Below are 16,606 nucleotides of genomic sequence, written 5' to 3' on the forward strand. Positions count from 1 at the left end.
TGTTTAGATGAATGAGAAGCTAATCAGAGCTTAATCAAAGTCTGTTAACCTCTTCAAAAGAGGGGCACCTCCAATTACATCATACTGCCAGCAGCGTTCCCCCCAGATTAGTCATACAGAAACAACCTCTTATACACAATTCACACACGCAGCACGCTGGCCCTTCGCAGTTCGTCTTTTTCAAGTTTCAGAATGTATCCAACTTCTCGCTTTCAAGGTTCCGCGTCGGAAAGTTTGCACGGAGACCTTGGTGCGTTTGAGCCCATTATCATTTCAATGACATATTATTACGGAAAGCTTTCCCAGAAGATGTGCCATACGGCCGTTTCCCGAAAGGATTCCGTGTTGTGCGATAATAGCTAACGTTACTAACTGAGACGTGACATTTAAACGGCGCTAAACATTTATTTTCAGGGTCGTCCGCATCGTCGGGTAACAAATGCGACGTTGCGGTGTGCTGAAGTCGCGTTTGGCTGATTTCCTGCGTCGAGCAGCTTGCTGTAAATGTTATTGAGGGGGGAGCGGTGTTTGATACGGAACCCTTGCTATTCTTGACAATCTTCATTTAGCATATTGTTCAAGTTTTTTTTAAGTAAGTGTTTCCATGACAACAGCTGGGTTTGATCAACCACCGACTGTGCCAGTATTTTTACTTTGCATAGTAGCAATTAACATGTGAAGTCACCAGAGGTTCCAGTTTGTTTTGTGGCTCACTCTAGCTTACTGAAAAGCACCAAACTAAAGCGAGTATGCTTTTGATAAAAGTTATAACAACACGCTCCGTGCTCTCATCCCGCGTTGTAACTTTATTTTTTGCTCAATGAAATTGTAAAGGACAGATTATGAGCCTCGATTCAAGGGTATTTGGCAAACAGATGGAAGGATAGAGTAAATAATGCTCTATTGGAAATTACTGCTTGCATATACTTTTATTGAGTGGCTGAGGTCTGTGATCATTTTTATGACCATAAAAATGCAAGTTTATTATATTGGCGCTTTTGCATTCGTGCATCAAACATCTGGACCATCTATCTGATACAAATCCACCAGTCTGCTGTGAGCAGTTTAGAAACACATGCTTATATTCTTTTTATTGTTTTTTATAAAGAAGACCAGGGCTTGTCACAAGGGCTCTGTCTTAGAAATAATAAAAGCTACGCTGCACAAATGTTTGTTTTATACGGTTTTGCAATACTTTTGTCTTAAATTATTTCATTGTTTGTGAATTCAATTCTCTAAACGAAATTTATTTTTGTAATAACTTGTTTATTGAACAAACAAATTCCAAGCAAATGATCAGATCAAAGGGTATGTCAAGTCTGCGCTGTCACTGTCATGTGTAATTTTATACAAGTTTATGAATGACAGTTTATTGAACAAAACAATGGTTTTATAGTAAACGGTTACATTTTTGGTGTTTTATGAATACTGTTGGGTAATTCATACAAATTAAAAAAGAAACACAAGCATGGCAGGGCATGTTGTCACATTACATCAATATGCACAATTTTTTTCAAGGTTAGTTATAGTGAGAATGTTCAAACGAATTAACAGTGTAGACCTGAAATTAGTTATTTTCTATAGTAAAAGTGCAAAAAATACTCCAGTGTACCAGTTTTCTGGACTTTCATAATGAGTTTTATTACCACTTAATAGCACAACAATTGTCTGCCGTTGGCTCTGAATTGGATCCAATTTGTTTTATGTTAAGCTTTTATTGTTTTACATGCCATTTATTCTTGTCAGAAGATTATCGATTTGCTTTTACAGAATTACGGTGATTATTATGTTAAATATATAGTACTCTGCAAATGACATGTATTTTCATCCACCCCAAAAAAAGGTATTAAGCTGGTTATTTTTGCAGGTAAGTTTCTTCAATCGTCAATTGCTACAGTTCTTCCAGATTTAGTCAGTTACAGTTTCTATATGTAATAATAGACACGACTCAATGAGACCTGATCTCTGTGTGGAATACCGGCTGTTGTCACACTCCTTGTGCACACATCTCACTGGATTATTATGAATAATGACAAAAGAAATGTAAACTCACAATTCCATCCGACACACTACAGCAAACTATATAAATAACTGGTTTAAAACCCTTTAAGGGGCTAAAAACACTAATGTCACATAATGTGCCTAAGACTTTTGTACAGTACTGTATATATATTTACTAAACAAGCTCTATAAAATATAATTATATAATATTATATAAGCCATATTGAGCCAAAACAACTAAAACAGATTCACACACTAACTATGGTGGAGAAGCCAACAATCATTATGATCTCAAATGATGTTATAATACATAGGATTCAAAAGCACACTGTTACTGTATATTGGTACTAACAAACATTAATTTTTTTCTGTTCAATTATTTCAAGCTAACCACCTTAATGTGACTCCAGAGTTCAGAAATGTTTTACCTAAATGTGAAAACATACAGTGCTTAAAAATGTACCGTATCGTTGCCCTATTTTTAAACATGAGCAAATACTTCTTGCCGTGGGCATAAACAGTACTGCTTACAGAACATTTAAAAACAATTATGTGAAGTATTGCAGTTTGTTGCCCTTGTTTTAAATATTGTTTTTTTTCTCCGAGAGAGTCCAAGAATATGAGTTTCATGTTAATAGGGAGTTACCCACGTTTCTACTACCAGTTTAAGTGTGAAAAACTACAAATAAGTGTATAAGAACAAAATGACAGAAGCATACACAGATTAAACGGGATGTGCAACAAGATTGGCTGTACTGTGCGCCTGCAGACGCAGCTCGCTACTCTTGCGATAGTAAGAGAAGTTGGGGTGGGTTTGTTTGTCTACTCCATGTTAGTAATGTTATATAAACGTTGGATAAAACGCTGGATTTGAAGATCATTTGGAATAGATGGCGCGGTCCCAGCGCTAAAAGATGCCGGAAATGAACCGCACGCGATAATTGAAACTGAATCATATGTCTGTGTTTTGTTGGCAATGGGTGCCTGGTGCTTTAATTCCACCCCCCATGCGTCATATGTTTTCGGAAATAATCCTACAGCTGTATCTGTCTTTTATAAATGTGATCAAACTCTACGGATATTTGAATTGTGCGATACTATTCTGTAAGTACTCAAGATTAACATGAGACATGCAGAAACTGTCTGAGTTATGACCACTATAATACTGGCACCGTATCTTTATGTGCCCAGAAAGCATGCATATGCATATGACTCACACACGGACACAACTCATCAGTCAAAACCTATTCCTCAAACCCCGTCGCATGAATTAGTCAGTGTGCCCGTCTCGTGTTCCTCCAGTGGGTGACAGAGGGTCGCCCAGCAGTGCCTAGAGTGCAAACATCTGCCTCAGCGGCAGGGCTTTCCTTCTCCTCTCGCACCCCAGGGAAAGTGCTTCAAGATGGGTACTGAACCCTCCCTTTATCCCTCTCTGTCATCTTATACTACAGCTCACGGTTTTCTCTTTACAAATGAAACAGGACTAAACTAAAATAAAGTGAATAAGTGTAATTCCATGTTTCTTCATTGCTCTCGTTTTAAATAACATAAAGCAATCCTGTAAATATATCTGTATAGCAAAATACAAGTTGGCACATTTTCTCGACAATTCCCAGCATATAATCTATTCATCCTTCACTCTCATTCTTTGTAAAATGACCTGCTGCCCACTGAAGCACTTGAAACCTTTTCAGAGGCTGACTGATGAGATTATAATAATGTAGATTCATATATGCCTAATGGTCAATTAACAGTGACAGGTGTAGAAAAAGCCCAGCGCTGGGACGGACGAGGTGGCATCGCTGGTTTAATTATCCACAGAGCTAAGGTGACCTCTGACCCCAGTGTGGCGGATGACCGCCGCGGCAAATTCGAAGGACGTACGGGAAAATGTGAGCCTCGACCTCTGGAGGGGGCAGGTTAAGAAGGTATGTGTCGTTGAAGCATCCGCTAATTAAACTAAAGAATATTAAATTTATTTTAATAGGTTTTATTCTGACTGCCTATTCATATTTCTGTAACTACATTTTACACTGACACATTAACATAGAAACATGTTAAACTGTGTTGCTCATATAATAATAATAGTAATGCTGATGGGATGAAGAAGCAGGTCTGATTCAGGCCTGTACAATAGGGTAATCTCCACAATACTTCCAAAACCCCACCAAAAAAGCACATACATCCATTATAAAAGGGAATCAATGTGTCTCGTGACAAAGTATAATGAGACAACTGGTGATGAGAGATGCAAGAACCAATTTGAAGCCACCAACATGTCACCATAATTGAATTTAGCACTCTTCTGATTTTGTTTTGGTATATTCTCACATAAATCTATAATTTAGGTTTATATTCAGAATATATTAGTGTTTACATATCATTATATGTTTATATTATATAGCATTCATAACAAACAGTGATATAGATATATTGATATTTGAGGCTAAACTAGCTAGCTGGAGAATCATTTTTTGACTCTTTTTGTATACATTTTGTGATTTTGGAGTTTCAACATTTATTAATGCAAAATAGAATTTCTGTCATCATTTATTTAACCTCATGTCATATGACTCTTTCTTCTGTGAAACACAAAAGACGATATTTTGTGAAAACGTTTTGTGTCATTAGAAGCCAAAGTGGGGCAATGTTGTTTGTTTACCAACATTCTTCAAAATATCCTCTTTTGTGTTCTGCCGAAGAAATACATAAATTCAGGTTTGGAATGACATGAGGATGAAAACAGGATGAAAGACTTTTCATTTTTAGGTCAACTATCCCTTTAAGCCACGCTTCAAATTGCGTGAATGTCATTATTTTTTAATTAAAAAATAGAAATCAAGGGACATTTGGAACATGCTCACAGTTTATATGATGAACTCATGTGGTTACTCTGAACCCAAAACAATTGACGTAACACATCTACTTGAATTAATTTTGCATCATTTGGTTAAAAGAAACAGCAAATGACAAAGAAAAGTGAAGCTAACTATGCGTTCATACCGCCATTGACACCCAGCGACAAAGCTGTGTCCCAATTCTGGGGCTGCGTGCTTTGAAGGCTGGATTTGAAGACCAATTGCGCCACAGCGGCTGTCTTAATTCAAAGGTTTCTTCAATCCAGCCCCAACATGTGACCTTATTTCTGCAGGAGAATAAAACGAATGTATGCTTCACAGCTTTGGCTATCCCGAGATTCACAGCGCGCCTTTAACGGCTTGAATTTTTTTAATAATCTATCAAAACTTTAGTTAAATAAAAGTATATAATACACAAAAAAGGTCATTCTAGTGTATTAATATTATATGATGTTGTTAATTAACATTGTTGTTGCATTATTGTGTTTTTTTAATTTGTAAGGTTGGTTAATTTAATATTCTGTTGGGCTGTTTTAATCTACATAAACGATTAAAACATATCATATTCTCGAAAACAAAATATAATTTTTCTGGCTTTTCAAAAAACTACATAGAACGGCTGGATCGGACTACATCCCTCTTTTTCCCGGGTACATGATGTCACTATTCCAAGTGCTTTTAATAACCTCCGCCCAAAGGAATACGCAAAAAAACTGGCAAGGTCTTCTTGAGAAGAGGAAGAGCCGCTGGAGTAGTGCTCGGTTATGAGAGATTGTAAACATTTGACTGAGCTACACGCTAAACTACTTTCACTTTGATCACAGTCCTACAACTGGTTATAAGAATTCAGCTAAACACATTCTAAAATAACCAACGGTCAAATAACAGCTTCCATGACTTTAACATCGGCTGTGAAAGCTGTTCTGTGTAATACACTGATATTGTGTGTGTGTACACATATCTCTGTCTAAAACACTTTAATGAAACGTCCTTTGAAGTCCTGCTTGCAAATGGCTCCTGGTCAATCTGTTTGTTTTATTATCCAACTCGGGCCCAATTTAAAAAGGCAAAACTAACGCTTCTGTTATTAGTGTTAATTAATATAACCAGTCTGACGCCATTCAGTCCGATGTCATTTATCTCGCCATAGTAGGAAAAAAAATGCACCAGCAGACCTCCGTTACACTTTGATCGATCCATATGTTTTTAACTGATAAAGGGAAGTTGACGCCATTGTTACTGATTAATGCTCAAAGCCAAAGTTTATACTCTAAGTGGGGAACTCCAGAAATCCAGTCGTTCAGTGAGAAGAGGGTCAGTGGTGAACAATGGACTTGAAATATGTAAAATATAAAGCGTTTTTTTTATTAGAAACATGAACATCCATTGTTAAACATCCAAAAAACACAATCAAAGCCTCAAAAACAGCAAAGACTGGGTCCTTTAAAGGTTGCAGCCCCTGATTTGGAACACAAATGATGTCATTCATTTCAATGGATCCGGCGACACGAGCGACAGTGACATTTGGCGACAGGAAATGGGCGTGTCTTGCGACGCAACAAAGTTGAGATTTACTCAACTTCATGCAAATGATGAGCGACTTTCGGGAGCTACTACCAATCGGAGTAAACAGGTAGCTTATAAGTGTTATTAGAGCAACCAAGGCTAGGAACGCCTTCTAATGACCTCGTATTAAAAGACTAGCCGACAGAGTCACTGGCGGTGTTACGACCAGTAACAGCATCATTTGTTTCCTCTGAAGTGTGGCTTTACAGTCCGATTAAATTCAGTTGATTTGAATGGATTCAATTTTGCCCACAATTATGTTCAACATGGATCTAGATGAATTCTGAAACAGTATTAATTCTATTTTCACCTCAATCAAAACTGATTTTAAGATTTGAGTGGAATGTAATGATGGCAGTGTAAAAAATAACCTGCGCTCTGAATGTAAACCGTGCTACATATCCATGACTGCCAAAACTCATCATGTCTACTAGTTACACAAGCACCCTCTTACACACACATAGAAATAGCAGTTAACACAATTATCCACACACACACACACACACACACACTGTAATTATAATCATTTGTCTCCCTGCGTTTCACACAAAGGGCTCTTTTCTCTTTCTGTTCGGCCCAAATTCAGAAACAAAAAGCACTTCCCTTGTTTGTCCATTTAATGCCATGCCAAAAAATAACTCACCGTTTACATATTACCCGTAATTCACGCTATTAGCATATCAAAGCCTGCGATGACTCCGTGATAGTGGGTTGAAGGCCATCATATTAAGTGGTCTCCACAGCTAATGCAGTGATAATGCATGGAAAGCGATTTGCGGAGTATAGAGGCGATGTTCGTTGTTATGGGAACCCCTGAGAACCGCTTCCAAGGGGGGATTACAGGGAATGTGACGTCAGATTCCCAAAAGAAAACCGTCACGTATGTGAAACTTGTATGTGGGACCGGAACTTGAGCGGGAGGTGACACGCAGTCACATGACTGGAATCAGTACACGTGCCCATGCGAACCTCAACCCGTGTGGAAGACGCACACTCGTGATCGGTTTTAAGCATGCAAACACACTTTAAACACGATGAAATACACAAACCTAGACACGCTATTGTGTATGAAAAGGCAAAAGAGACTTGATCCTCTTATGCCTCTTAAAGGATATTGAGACCGTGACTACGGAAAGCTCCAAAGTAATTGACTCTTGTTTGCGCACATTCAAAATGCTCTTTTTAGGAGATCTATACAAGTGAATGGGAGAGGTGTCTGACCTCGCAAAATTCGCTGCCAAAATGGAAAACTCAAAGACGATATGTGTGTACCAGAGGGCACTGGGTGGTTGCTAGGCCATTACTAAGTGGTTGCTTTACAGACCCAAGTCAAGATAGCTCAACCCCGTGTCTGCTGTCTGGTTGGAGGGCCAACTTTAATGTAAGCTATGAGATTTTCTTTATTCAGTTTTATCCAACAGGTAAATATTCTGAGTTTCAAGAAAAGTGTCATCTTTCCTCAACCAGAAGTGCTATGATTTATGTCTGTGTGATCCACATAAAAACTGCATTATGCAACAGGTTTAATAAAACATTTTAGAAACTGCATCAAAAGAGGAAGAAATGCAAACATATAAAAAAACTCACTTCGTCGTTTGCCCACATCTCCCTTGGAGGTGGCGGCTTCGTTCAGAAGCACCATTCCCATGGTGATCGCCGCATCTGTGACGGAAGTTAAGGAAATAACAAGGCTTTCTCTATAAAATAAACAGATTCTTGAAAGAACAGTTCTAATAATTTACTAGCCCTCATGCCAACTCGGATGTACAATATATGACTTTTTCAGCTAAGCATATCTCTAGATGTAGCATGATATTGAAAAACGTTGTGTTCATGAAAAAAAAGGTTGGTGTTACAAGTAGGATGGCTTAAGGGTAAATACATTTTCATTGAGGATTTTTTGGGTGAACTGTTCCTTTAAACATGCTTACCTGTATAAAATATCCTGTAAATTGTCAATTCAGTAAACAGAATAAAAACACAAGACACTCCTAAATTCTAAGCACACTTCATTGGGTTTGGAGGTCTTCTCCAGCCTGGGGGGAAGTGGTGATCAGTGAGAGGAAGAGAGACAAACGCTTCAGGTTGTGCTAAAGGTGCTGGAAGCTCCTCTCTACTCTTCTCCAGCGGGGGAATCAGATTATAGCAGAGGGTCTGTGTCAGTCTGACAACTGCCCATCAGACACAGTCAACAACCCTCCCATAATTACATTGGAAGTTCACACAGAGATTGACGTTCAAAAGGACATGCCCAACACAGCCAGACAAACAAGTCCAAACACACAAATGTACAAGAACAATTTTTAACAGTGGCAGCTAGATGGATTTCAACCACCAACTCTCAACGAACCTTTTAACACTACAGTTTTTGCTTTTGTAGTTTGAACAAAACAACTGCTAATTGTACCTTGAATGGTAGCCAAGAATTGTTTGGTTACAAGTGTCTTCCAAATATCTTTCTTTGTGTTCATGAGAGCAAAGACATTTATACAGACTTGTAACAACTTTAGGGTGAATAATTGGACAGAATTTTTGGTGAACTGTTCCATTAACAACGCAAATCAGTTCAAGTAGACTGCCCTGTTGAAAAAAAACACCATATGCTGGTTTGGTATGTTTTGATGCTGGTTTGTGCTGGTTTAAACTGGTCATGTGCTGGATTAAGCTTGTCACGTGCTGGTTTAAACTGGTCATGTGCTGGTTTAAGCTGGTCATGTGCTGGTTTAAACTGGTCACGTGCTGGTTTAAACTGGTCACGTGCTGGTTTAAACTGGTCATGTGTCGGTTTAAACTGGTCATGTGCTGGTTTAAACTGGTCATGTGCTGGTTTAAGCTGGTCATGTGCTGGTTTAAACTGGTCACGTGCTGGTTTAAACTGGTCATGTGTCGGTTTAAACTGGTCATGTGCTGGTTTAAACTGGTCATGTGCTGGTTTAAGATGGTCACGTGCAGGTTTAAACTGGTCATGTGCCGTTTTAAGCTGGTTATGTGCTGTTTTAAGCTGGTCATGTGGTGGTTTAAGCTGGTCATGTGCTGGTTTAAGCTGGTCACGTGCTGGTTTAAGCTGGTCACGTGCTGGTTTAAACTGATGATGTGCTGGTTTAAACTGGTCACGTGCTGGTTTAAGCTGGTCACGTGCTGGTTTAAACTGATGATGTGCTGGTTTAAACTGGTCATGTGCTGGTTTAAGCTGGTCACGTGCTGGTTTAAACTGGTCACGTGCTGGTTTAAACTGGTCATGTGCTGTTTTAAGCTGGTTATATGCTGTTTTAAACTGGTCATGTGCTGGTTTAAACTGGTGATGTGCTGGTTTAAACTGGTCATGTGCTGGTTTAAACAAGTGATGTGCTGGTTTAAACTGGTCATGTGCTGGTTTAAGCTGGACACGTGCTGGTTTAAACTGGTGATGTGCTGGTTAAGCTGGTCCTTAGCTGATCATGTGCTGGTCAAACCAGGATCAAAACATACCTAACCCAGCATATGCTGCTTTTTCCAACAGGGTGATTTTTGTTTTTCAACCAAAAAAGTTACAGATCACAGCTTTAGCATGGACTAAAATATACAATACAATATAACATTTTAGTTATAAGCTAGTTTTCAGAAAACAGAAATTTCAGCTATATTACCATACTATACTGAAACTTCTACTCAACTGCAGCTGTGTTCTGAGACCTGCCACCTTCTCACGCCTGTATCTATGATGCCAAGGCATACAACCTGTGGGCTGTAGCCTTAAGCACTTTGAGATAAACCTACGCTTGAAACTGAGCTTCTGAAATAATAATGACTATACTGAAGAACCATGCTGCCTTCTATTGAAAGTGGGATTTTTCTTTTTGATCTTTCCATCTTTTAAACATAACGGTGTTCCCTTTTGCCAAGTGCTTGAAGGATGGAGCAAAATATCATTCAATTTCTCTAAATTTGATTATTTAAGTTCTCTACTCATGAAGCAATAGATGACAGAAAAAAGAAACAAGGCCTGGTGCGAACTTACCTCGAAAACGTGCTAGATACGTTCAAAGGCCTATTTACAAGACGCATCCTAATTTGCACAATGTTTCAGGATGGAAAACTGATCTGTGTTCAAAAATGTCACTGGGTTATTAAGGTTCACTTCATTTACAGAACAATGCGACAAGTTTATTGTTCCCAGGGAGGTTTTATGGCAAAGGATACTTAACAGAAGAATAATGTGAGATTCAGCCACAAATTGAGCCTGACTGCTGCCGTGGATATAGCTCTGAAAAAGACAGAGATAGAGAGAGAAAAAATAAGACAAACAAGCAGACAAAAGATCTTTCAAGCTGGGCTTTCACGTGGTTCTGTGGATGTACTACACTGTGGCTCTGTGATAAGTACGCCTTTGTATTTATGATACCAGAATGAACCTACACACACACACTGACATTCCCTTTAAAAACAAATAAATATATAAAATCATTATTCCATTCAAGGTCAGATAAAAGAAAATAGTCAAAGAGTTTTCATATTAAAGAAGATCTATAGGTCAGGGCAGATGCTTGGAGAGATGAATTGAATATAAACTAAACTAAAAAGAAATGTTGAAAGTGAATGACAAAAGCTTCAATGGAAGTGACAACGGCAAAAAACACAATCACATCACGCCTTTGTTGAATCATCTGCATATCAAAACATTGGTGTCAAAGCATTGTAGCACAAGCAAGATGCTGCTTCATGTGTGGGTGAATCATGAATCTGCAGGAAAATCGCAGAGAGCGGACTGTCTCAAAGAAAGACGGCGAACGCTTGGTTTCCACACATAAAAGCTTCAGGCAGCTTGAACTGATAAAATCTGTCAGTGCACATGGACAGAATTGTTAGCATTGATAGCTCACGCTGTTTCTGGCCTAAAGGAATTTCTCTTCGCAGTGGAACATAAAACACGCTATTTATCAGAAATTAAGGCTGGATGCACATTAAACAGGTGACTTTTTTTTGCAAAGTTATGAGGAGCATGGCTTGAAAAGGCCTTGAACATTTTTGTCAGAACTACTGTACTTTTATTGTAATCTTCAAGTTTTACAGCAAGTTGTGGCTTTTTCCTTTGAAAAACCCTTCAAATCATAAAGTTTTTCAGCCAGATAAATAGTTTTTGGGTATTTATTGGACAACATTATTTGACAATTGCAAAACAGTGTATTATGGAATTTCGGTTTTATTCAAATATAAATAAAAAAAGAAAAACTAAAATCTCACACGCAACAAAGCATAAAATGACTACCATCTGTCATAAATATTTATTGATTCTCTTGAGTAAATATTTTGTAGTCATTCTCCTGGGCTATGTGTCTTTATAAACTTTACAAAGTACGTGTGTTGTGTGAATATTTTTACAAAGCCTCCTTATTTTTTTTCTCAAAGCTGAGCTTTAAACTCTTTATATTTACATTTTAATTCACCTTTAATCAATATTTCAATAAAGAGCGAATATGTCAATTTCTTACAATAGCGACCAAAAGGGAGTGTTATAAAATAAATACATACATTAAAATACATATAGAAGGATATTAGGATCTTAGTATCTTAAAAGCAACCTATATGTGTGTGTGTGTGTGTCTGATCACTGAAAAACTGAGAACAGACAAATCTGAAACAAATGTGTTTCAAATCAAGTTTTATTCTTATATCGTTGTATTTACTTCACTTCATTTATTTCCCATTCTTCAAAACTTATATTACAATAGTGAAATCGTATTTTGCATATTCTTGTCAGATACAGATAGTAAGAGAAGGTACGAAGCAGTACATTTTTTCACCGGTATGATAAAACCTGTCAAATCTGTTCCAGACGAAGTCAGACTGAACATTGAGAACGCAACTAAAATTATTCAATAAACTCTGCTCAGTTTATTCCATCATCACCTTGTCTCCTGCCTGCTGTTCTTCCACTACATCTCTATATCTGCCTCATGGTTGAGTAAAAGTGTTACTGTAACTACATAGCTGGCTATCTTCAAGTAGCATACAAGATTAAAGAGGTCTAGTGTGACCTAGTGCGAGTATTGAACCCAATCTAACCTTAGATGTTGTACAGGGTTGCCAGATCTGTATGACCACACCATCCCCAATACAAAAGAATGCAATTTACCTAAAATACATATCTTTCATGTTATACTATATATACAATTTCTTCTTTAAAATCATAAACAGTCTGTTTTCATAAATAACTTCATCTGACCTTCCTCTCACTTGCCAACCCTGCTGCTCCATCTGCAGTATCTAACATTTAAGCATAATCATAATTAATAATTGTGAAATGGCTAAATTTTCTTTTAATTTCGAAAGAGTGCCGTACACAACAATACTCTCTCGTATGTTCATCTAGCCTAGTAAAACATTTTCATAATATATCTAACCAAAACCAGACTAAAAGACTTGATTTAATTGATTTGACTAGAAAGTCCTACCGGAGGAAAATAAACATAATTGTTATGCTCTAAATCAGCAAAGAACTTGACTCGAACTCAGCGACAACAAAGCACGAGGACCCGAATGCTGCCGTAAGCAACTTTGCACTTTTGAGGCCGTTGTCACTTGGGGCCTTTCACGAAAAGACAGAAAAAGAGAGATATGAAAGGTTTTGAAAGGGAGGGAGCCATTGAGGAGGATATGAGCAAATAGGCCACTGCATTTATCATTGTCACGTCACCTGTCGCCTGTGGGTTAACGCATCTGCTAACATTTAAACATAGTCACTGCATATTTTCATATTAAAGAAAACAGCATTCATATTAGAAGCACTTTCAGAGCCAACGTCGAGACACTTTTATATAATTCTACATGCGTATCGGATCTGCGTAGTTGGCCTGAATGGTGTCCTTATAATCAATCATTTGCTGCTTTTAGAAAAAAGGACTATTCTGAAATTTGGAAATATTTTATGTTGAGAGTCTAGGTTCTTTATAAAATACCTAGTATAAAGAACCTGATAAAGACTTTACCTCATTGCAATCTGTGGGGGGCCAGGTTCAGGTAAGTTAACAAAATCATTAGTGGCTGATTAAAAGAAATATAAATAAAACACAACACAACAAAACATAAAAATATGATAAATTAGAAAAAAATAAGTCGTTCAACACACACCACAGTGTTTAGAAAATACAGTTGACCGTGAAATGCTGCATTATATGTCGTTAAATGAGAATTACAAAAATTAAATAACAAAATTAAGTTGCAAAAACAAAAGTATGAATGAAACAGTGAGATAAATTGTGTGAGTAGTCACATGTGTAGTCACATGCTTTCATACACTCATACTGTTAATTTATGCACTGTTGACATCTGCTCTGGGCTTTTAGGCAATACATTGACCACTCGTACCCATGATGCTCTGGGGTCAAACTGGCGTCAGCTTTTGATGAATCATTACACATCAACACATTTAGCGCTTGTGTAAGTGCATTATGATGACTGTTAACGCCTACATGCGTATCATTTAATTGATTAATTTTGACTCATGCACAAAGTTAAGAAAGTGCATTGTCTATTAAATGAATGTTTTGACTTTTGTGGCTGTTTTGAATATTAAACTGTGCAATATGTGAACAATTTACAACAATTAAATATTATTAGACTCATTTGGATTTAGCATCTGTTCAATTAGGGAAACAAAACAACACAAAAAAACAAGTGCACAGAATACAGTATAGAAATCGTTTTTCCAAACCGAAACAGCAAGGATGTTGGAAATGAGTGCATTTCTGGGACAAGAAAAATCCTTAGTTGTAAGCAAACAACAAAGAACAAAATTGAATAAACAGTCTTTCACCAGAACTGCAAATAAACTGATTTAGAGTGTTTTGAGTATGCCATTGAAGTCTTTCATTAATATCTCCAGTAAGTACCAAGTCAGGATACGTTAGCTTATGAACACATTTATGTTGACAATATGAAGGTAAGCGGAAGAGAATATAAAAAAGGTAAGTTCGGAGAATATAAATATTAAAAACTATTAAACTTTCCCAGGTTTAATATTCACACCTATGGTAAAGGTCCAGTGTATGGGAAATAGCGACATCTAATGGTGAGGTTGCGAATTGCAACCAACGGCTCATTCCACCCCTCCCTATTGAAGCACTACGGTGGCTGACACAGAATTAAAAAGTTGTCACGTTTCCACTTCTTTGATTATGGAGACAACATATTTACTAGGGATGCAACAGGGATGAGCCGATAGATGATGACATCGTCCATCGCCGATGGCTGACACACAGATGGCTGAGTCCACAGTATGACATTCTACGTATGTGTCGAGCTCATCCGTTCATGCATATCCGCAATTGAGTATAATTTGGAAGCTCCACGACACTGGTGTGTGCGAGATGGACTTGGAAAGTGAACGTAAACAGTGAATCGTAGAAATGCGACCAGGTTATGTGTGTGTAAACTTCTCAATGATGACCTGAACTGTACAATGCTGCTATGACGTAAACAGCTGTCCGTAAGGCCACTGGAGTGGCATGACTTTCGTTAAACGGACTTTGGCATGGAGCTGTAGACGCGTTTGCTGGATGAGAAAACACGAACATGCTGCTTTCGTATGTAGTGTACTACATTCTTGATCTGACAAATGGTACCGAACGGTTCAATATTATATTGAGAATTGTGGCATCCCTAATATTTATGAAATGCACTCTGTAGAGCAGTTTGTCTTGTCTAATGTAGAATCAACATGACAAATTCCATGCAAGGGGACCCGCGTTCAGGGATGGGCAGTGTTTATAATACATGTATTTTAAATACAAAATAGTATTTTGTAAATTGTATATAATAGGGTTGATGAGCTTTTGTAACAAATTAATATGTTTTTTTTATCAAAATATTTATTTGACTTTTGATTGATTTTGTGGCTTTAAAATACTGCAAAATACTTTGTCTACATGTAATACAGAAGTCTACATGATGTCATAAAAATACAGCCTCTGATTGGTGCCTACTCAGAAGTTTGCCCAGACTTGAAAACAGATCCATATGGAAGAAAGGTGGTCAACGTAAGAAACATGCAGGCTGGCAGATTTCCATCATCGATTGCATAGATTGCTATAATTTTTAACAGTTCATGTTAAGTTTTTGTTTGTTTTAGTAGCCTAGGCCTATAGTATGCCAATATACATGATGTGTTGTGTTGAAAAGCCTCAGTAGCTAATGAGACCTGTGGTCTCAGTTCAATTGTTTTTGTTAGACTTCGTCAAGTTGACAAGTTATGTTGCTACTTTTTTTATATGTTTCTGGCTACATTTAAACATATTTGGCTTAAACATACGGCTACAAAACATATGGATCATTTAATTATTGTTGAAATGCTAAAATGTTTTTTTAATAAAATCTTGTACCCTCATAGTAGGATCATGATTTTGCATAACATTACAAGAACAAATGCCGGACACATGATATATTATTATATTAATGTTTAAAAATCAGATGATACATTAGTTAGAAACTAGTTGCTATGAATACAGGTGCCATCAGTTGTCATCTTATGTATGATTTGTTTGTCATTGAGTCAGTGTTGCTGATGCAACGTAGGCCCTTCGTTAGAAAAAGCACCCAAAAACTCAATTATGATACAATTATGAGTCATTCGCAAACTGTTGATCATTAAACTGTGGGTTACTTCAAAACTGACCCCGTGTCTACACAGAAAGCGACAGACACGACGGCTTTTTCTTAATGGGTTTATCGACAAAATCGAAAATCAAATGGATGCTAGAGTGTTCTATTGTCTTTTATCATGTCGTGTCACGTCCGGTGTAAACACAGTGTGCTTTATCTAGGAGATCACAGGGATATGCAAATATTTGATCTGTTTGCTGGTCGCATGTCAGATTTATTGCATCAGATAAAAGCTTTTGCTACCAAACATTGTTAACTTAATCAGCTGAGTCAGTGTAATTGTGAAGGGATAGATCAAATAGGCAGATTGATTATCATGCTCTCTGGTAAAAGTGTTTTTTAGTATTTTTAAAATACAAATATACTGTAGTTTATTTTGATACGTGGTGTGGTTTCTGTATGTTATAGTTTATTTTGATACACATAAAATTAAGGTATTTGGTATTTTAAAATACATTTTGATGCATTTTTGGCCTCATTCTGAGCGGTAATAAAAACATAACGCTTCATTATGTAAGGTCTTTATACACCTCTAAAGACCTAGT

At 37.3% G+C, this 16,606-nt stretch overlaps 1 protein-coding gene across 1 annotated transcript in view; it reads right to left on the bottom strand.

Annotated features, from left to right (window-relative positions):
• Positions 1 to 16,606, bottom strand: part of LOC130408909 (tumor suppressor candidate 3) — a 67,776-nt gene that overhangs the window by 2,332 nt on the left and 48,838 nt on the right. The window contains exons 7-8 of the mRNA XM_056732417.1: positions 10,605 to 10,668; positions 8,013 to 8,087 (exon numbers count right to left, since the gene is read on the bottom strand). Of these exons, the coding sequence (XP_056588395.1) occupies positions 8,013 to 8,087; positions 10,605 to 10,668 (139 nt within the window). The remainder of the gene's footprint in view (positions 1 to 8,012; positions 8,088 to 10,604; positions 10,669 to 16,606) is intronic.

The sequence above is a fragment of the Triplophysa dalaica genome, chromosome 2 (genome assembly GCF_015846415.1).
Source record: "Triplophysa dalaica isolate WHDGS20190420 chromosome 2, ASM1584641v1, whole genome shotgun sequence".
NCBI classification, from domain to species: Eukaryota; Metazoa; Chordata; class Actinopteri; order Cypriniformes; family Nemacheilidae; genus Triplophysa; species Triplophysa dalaica.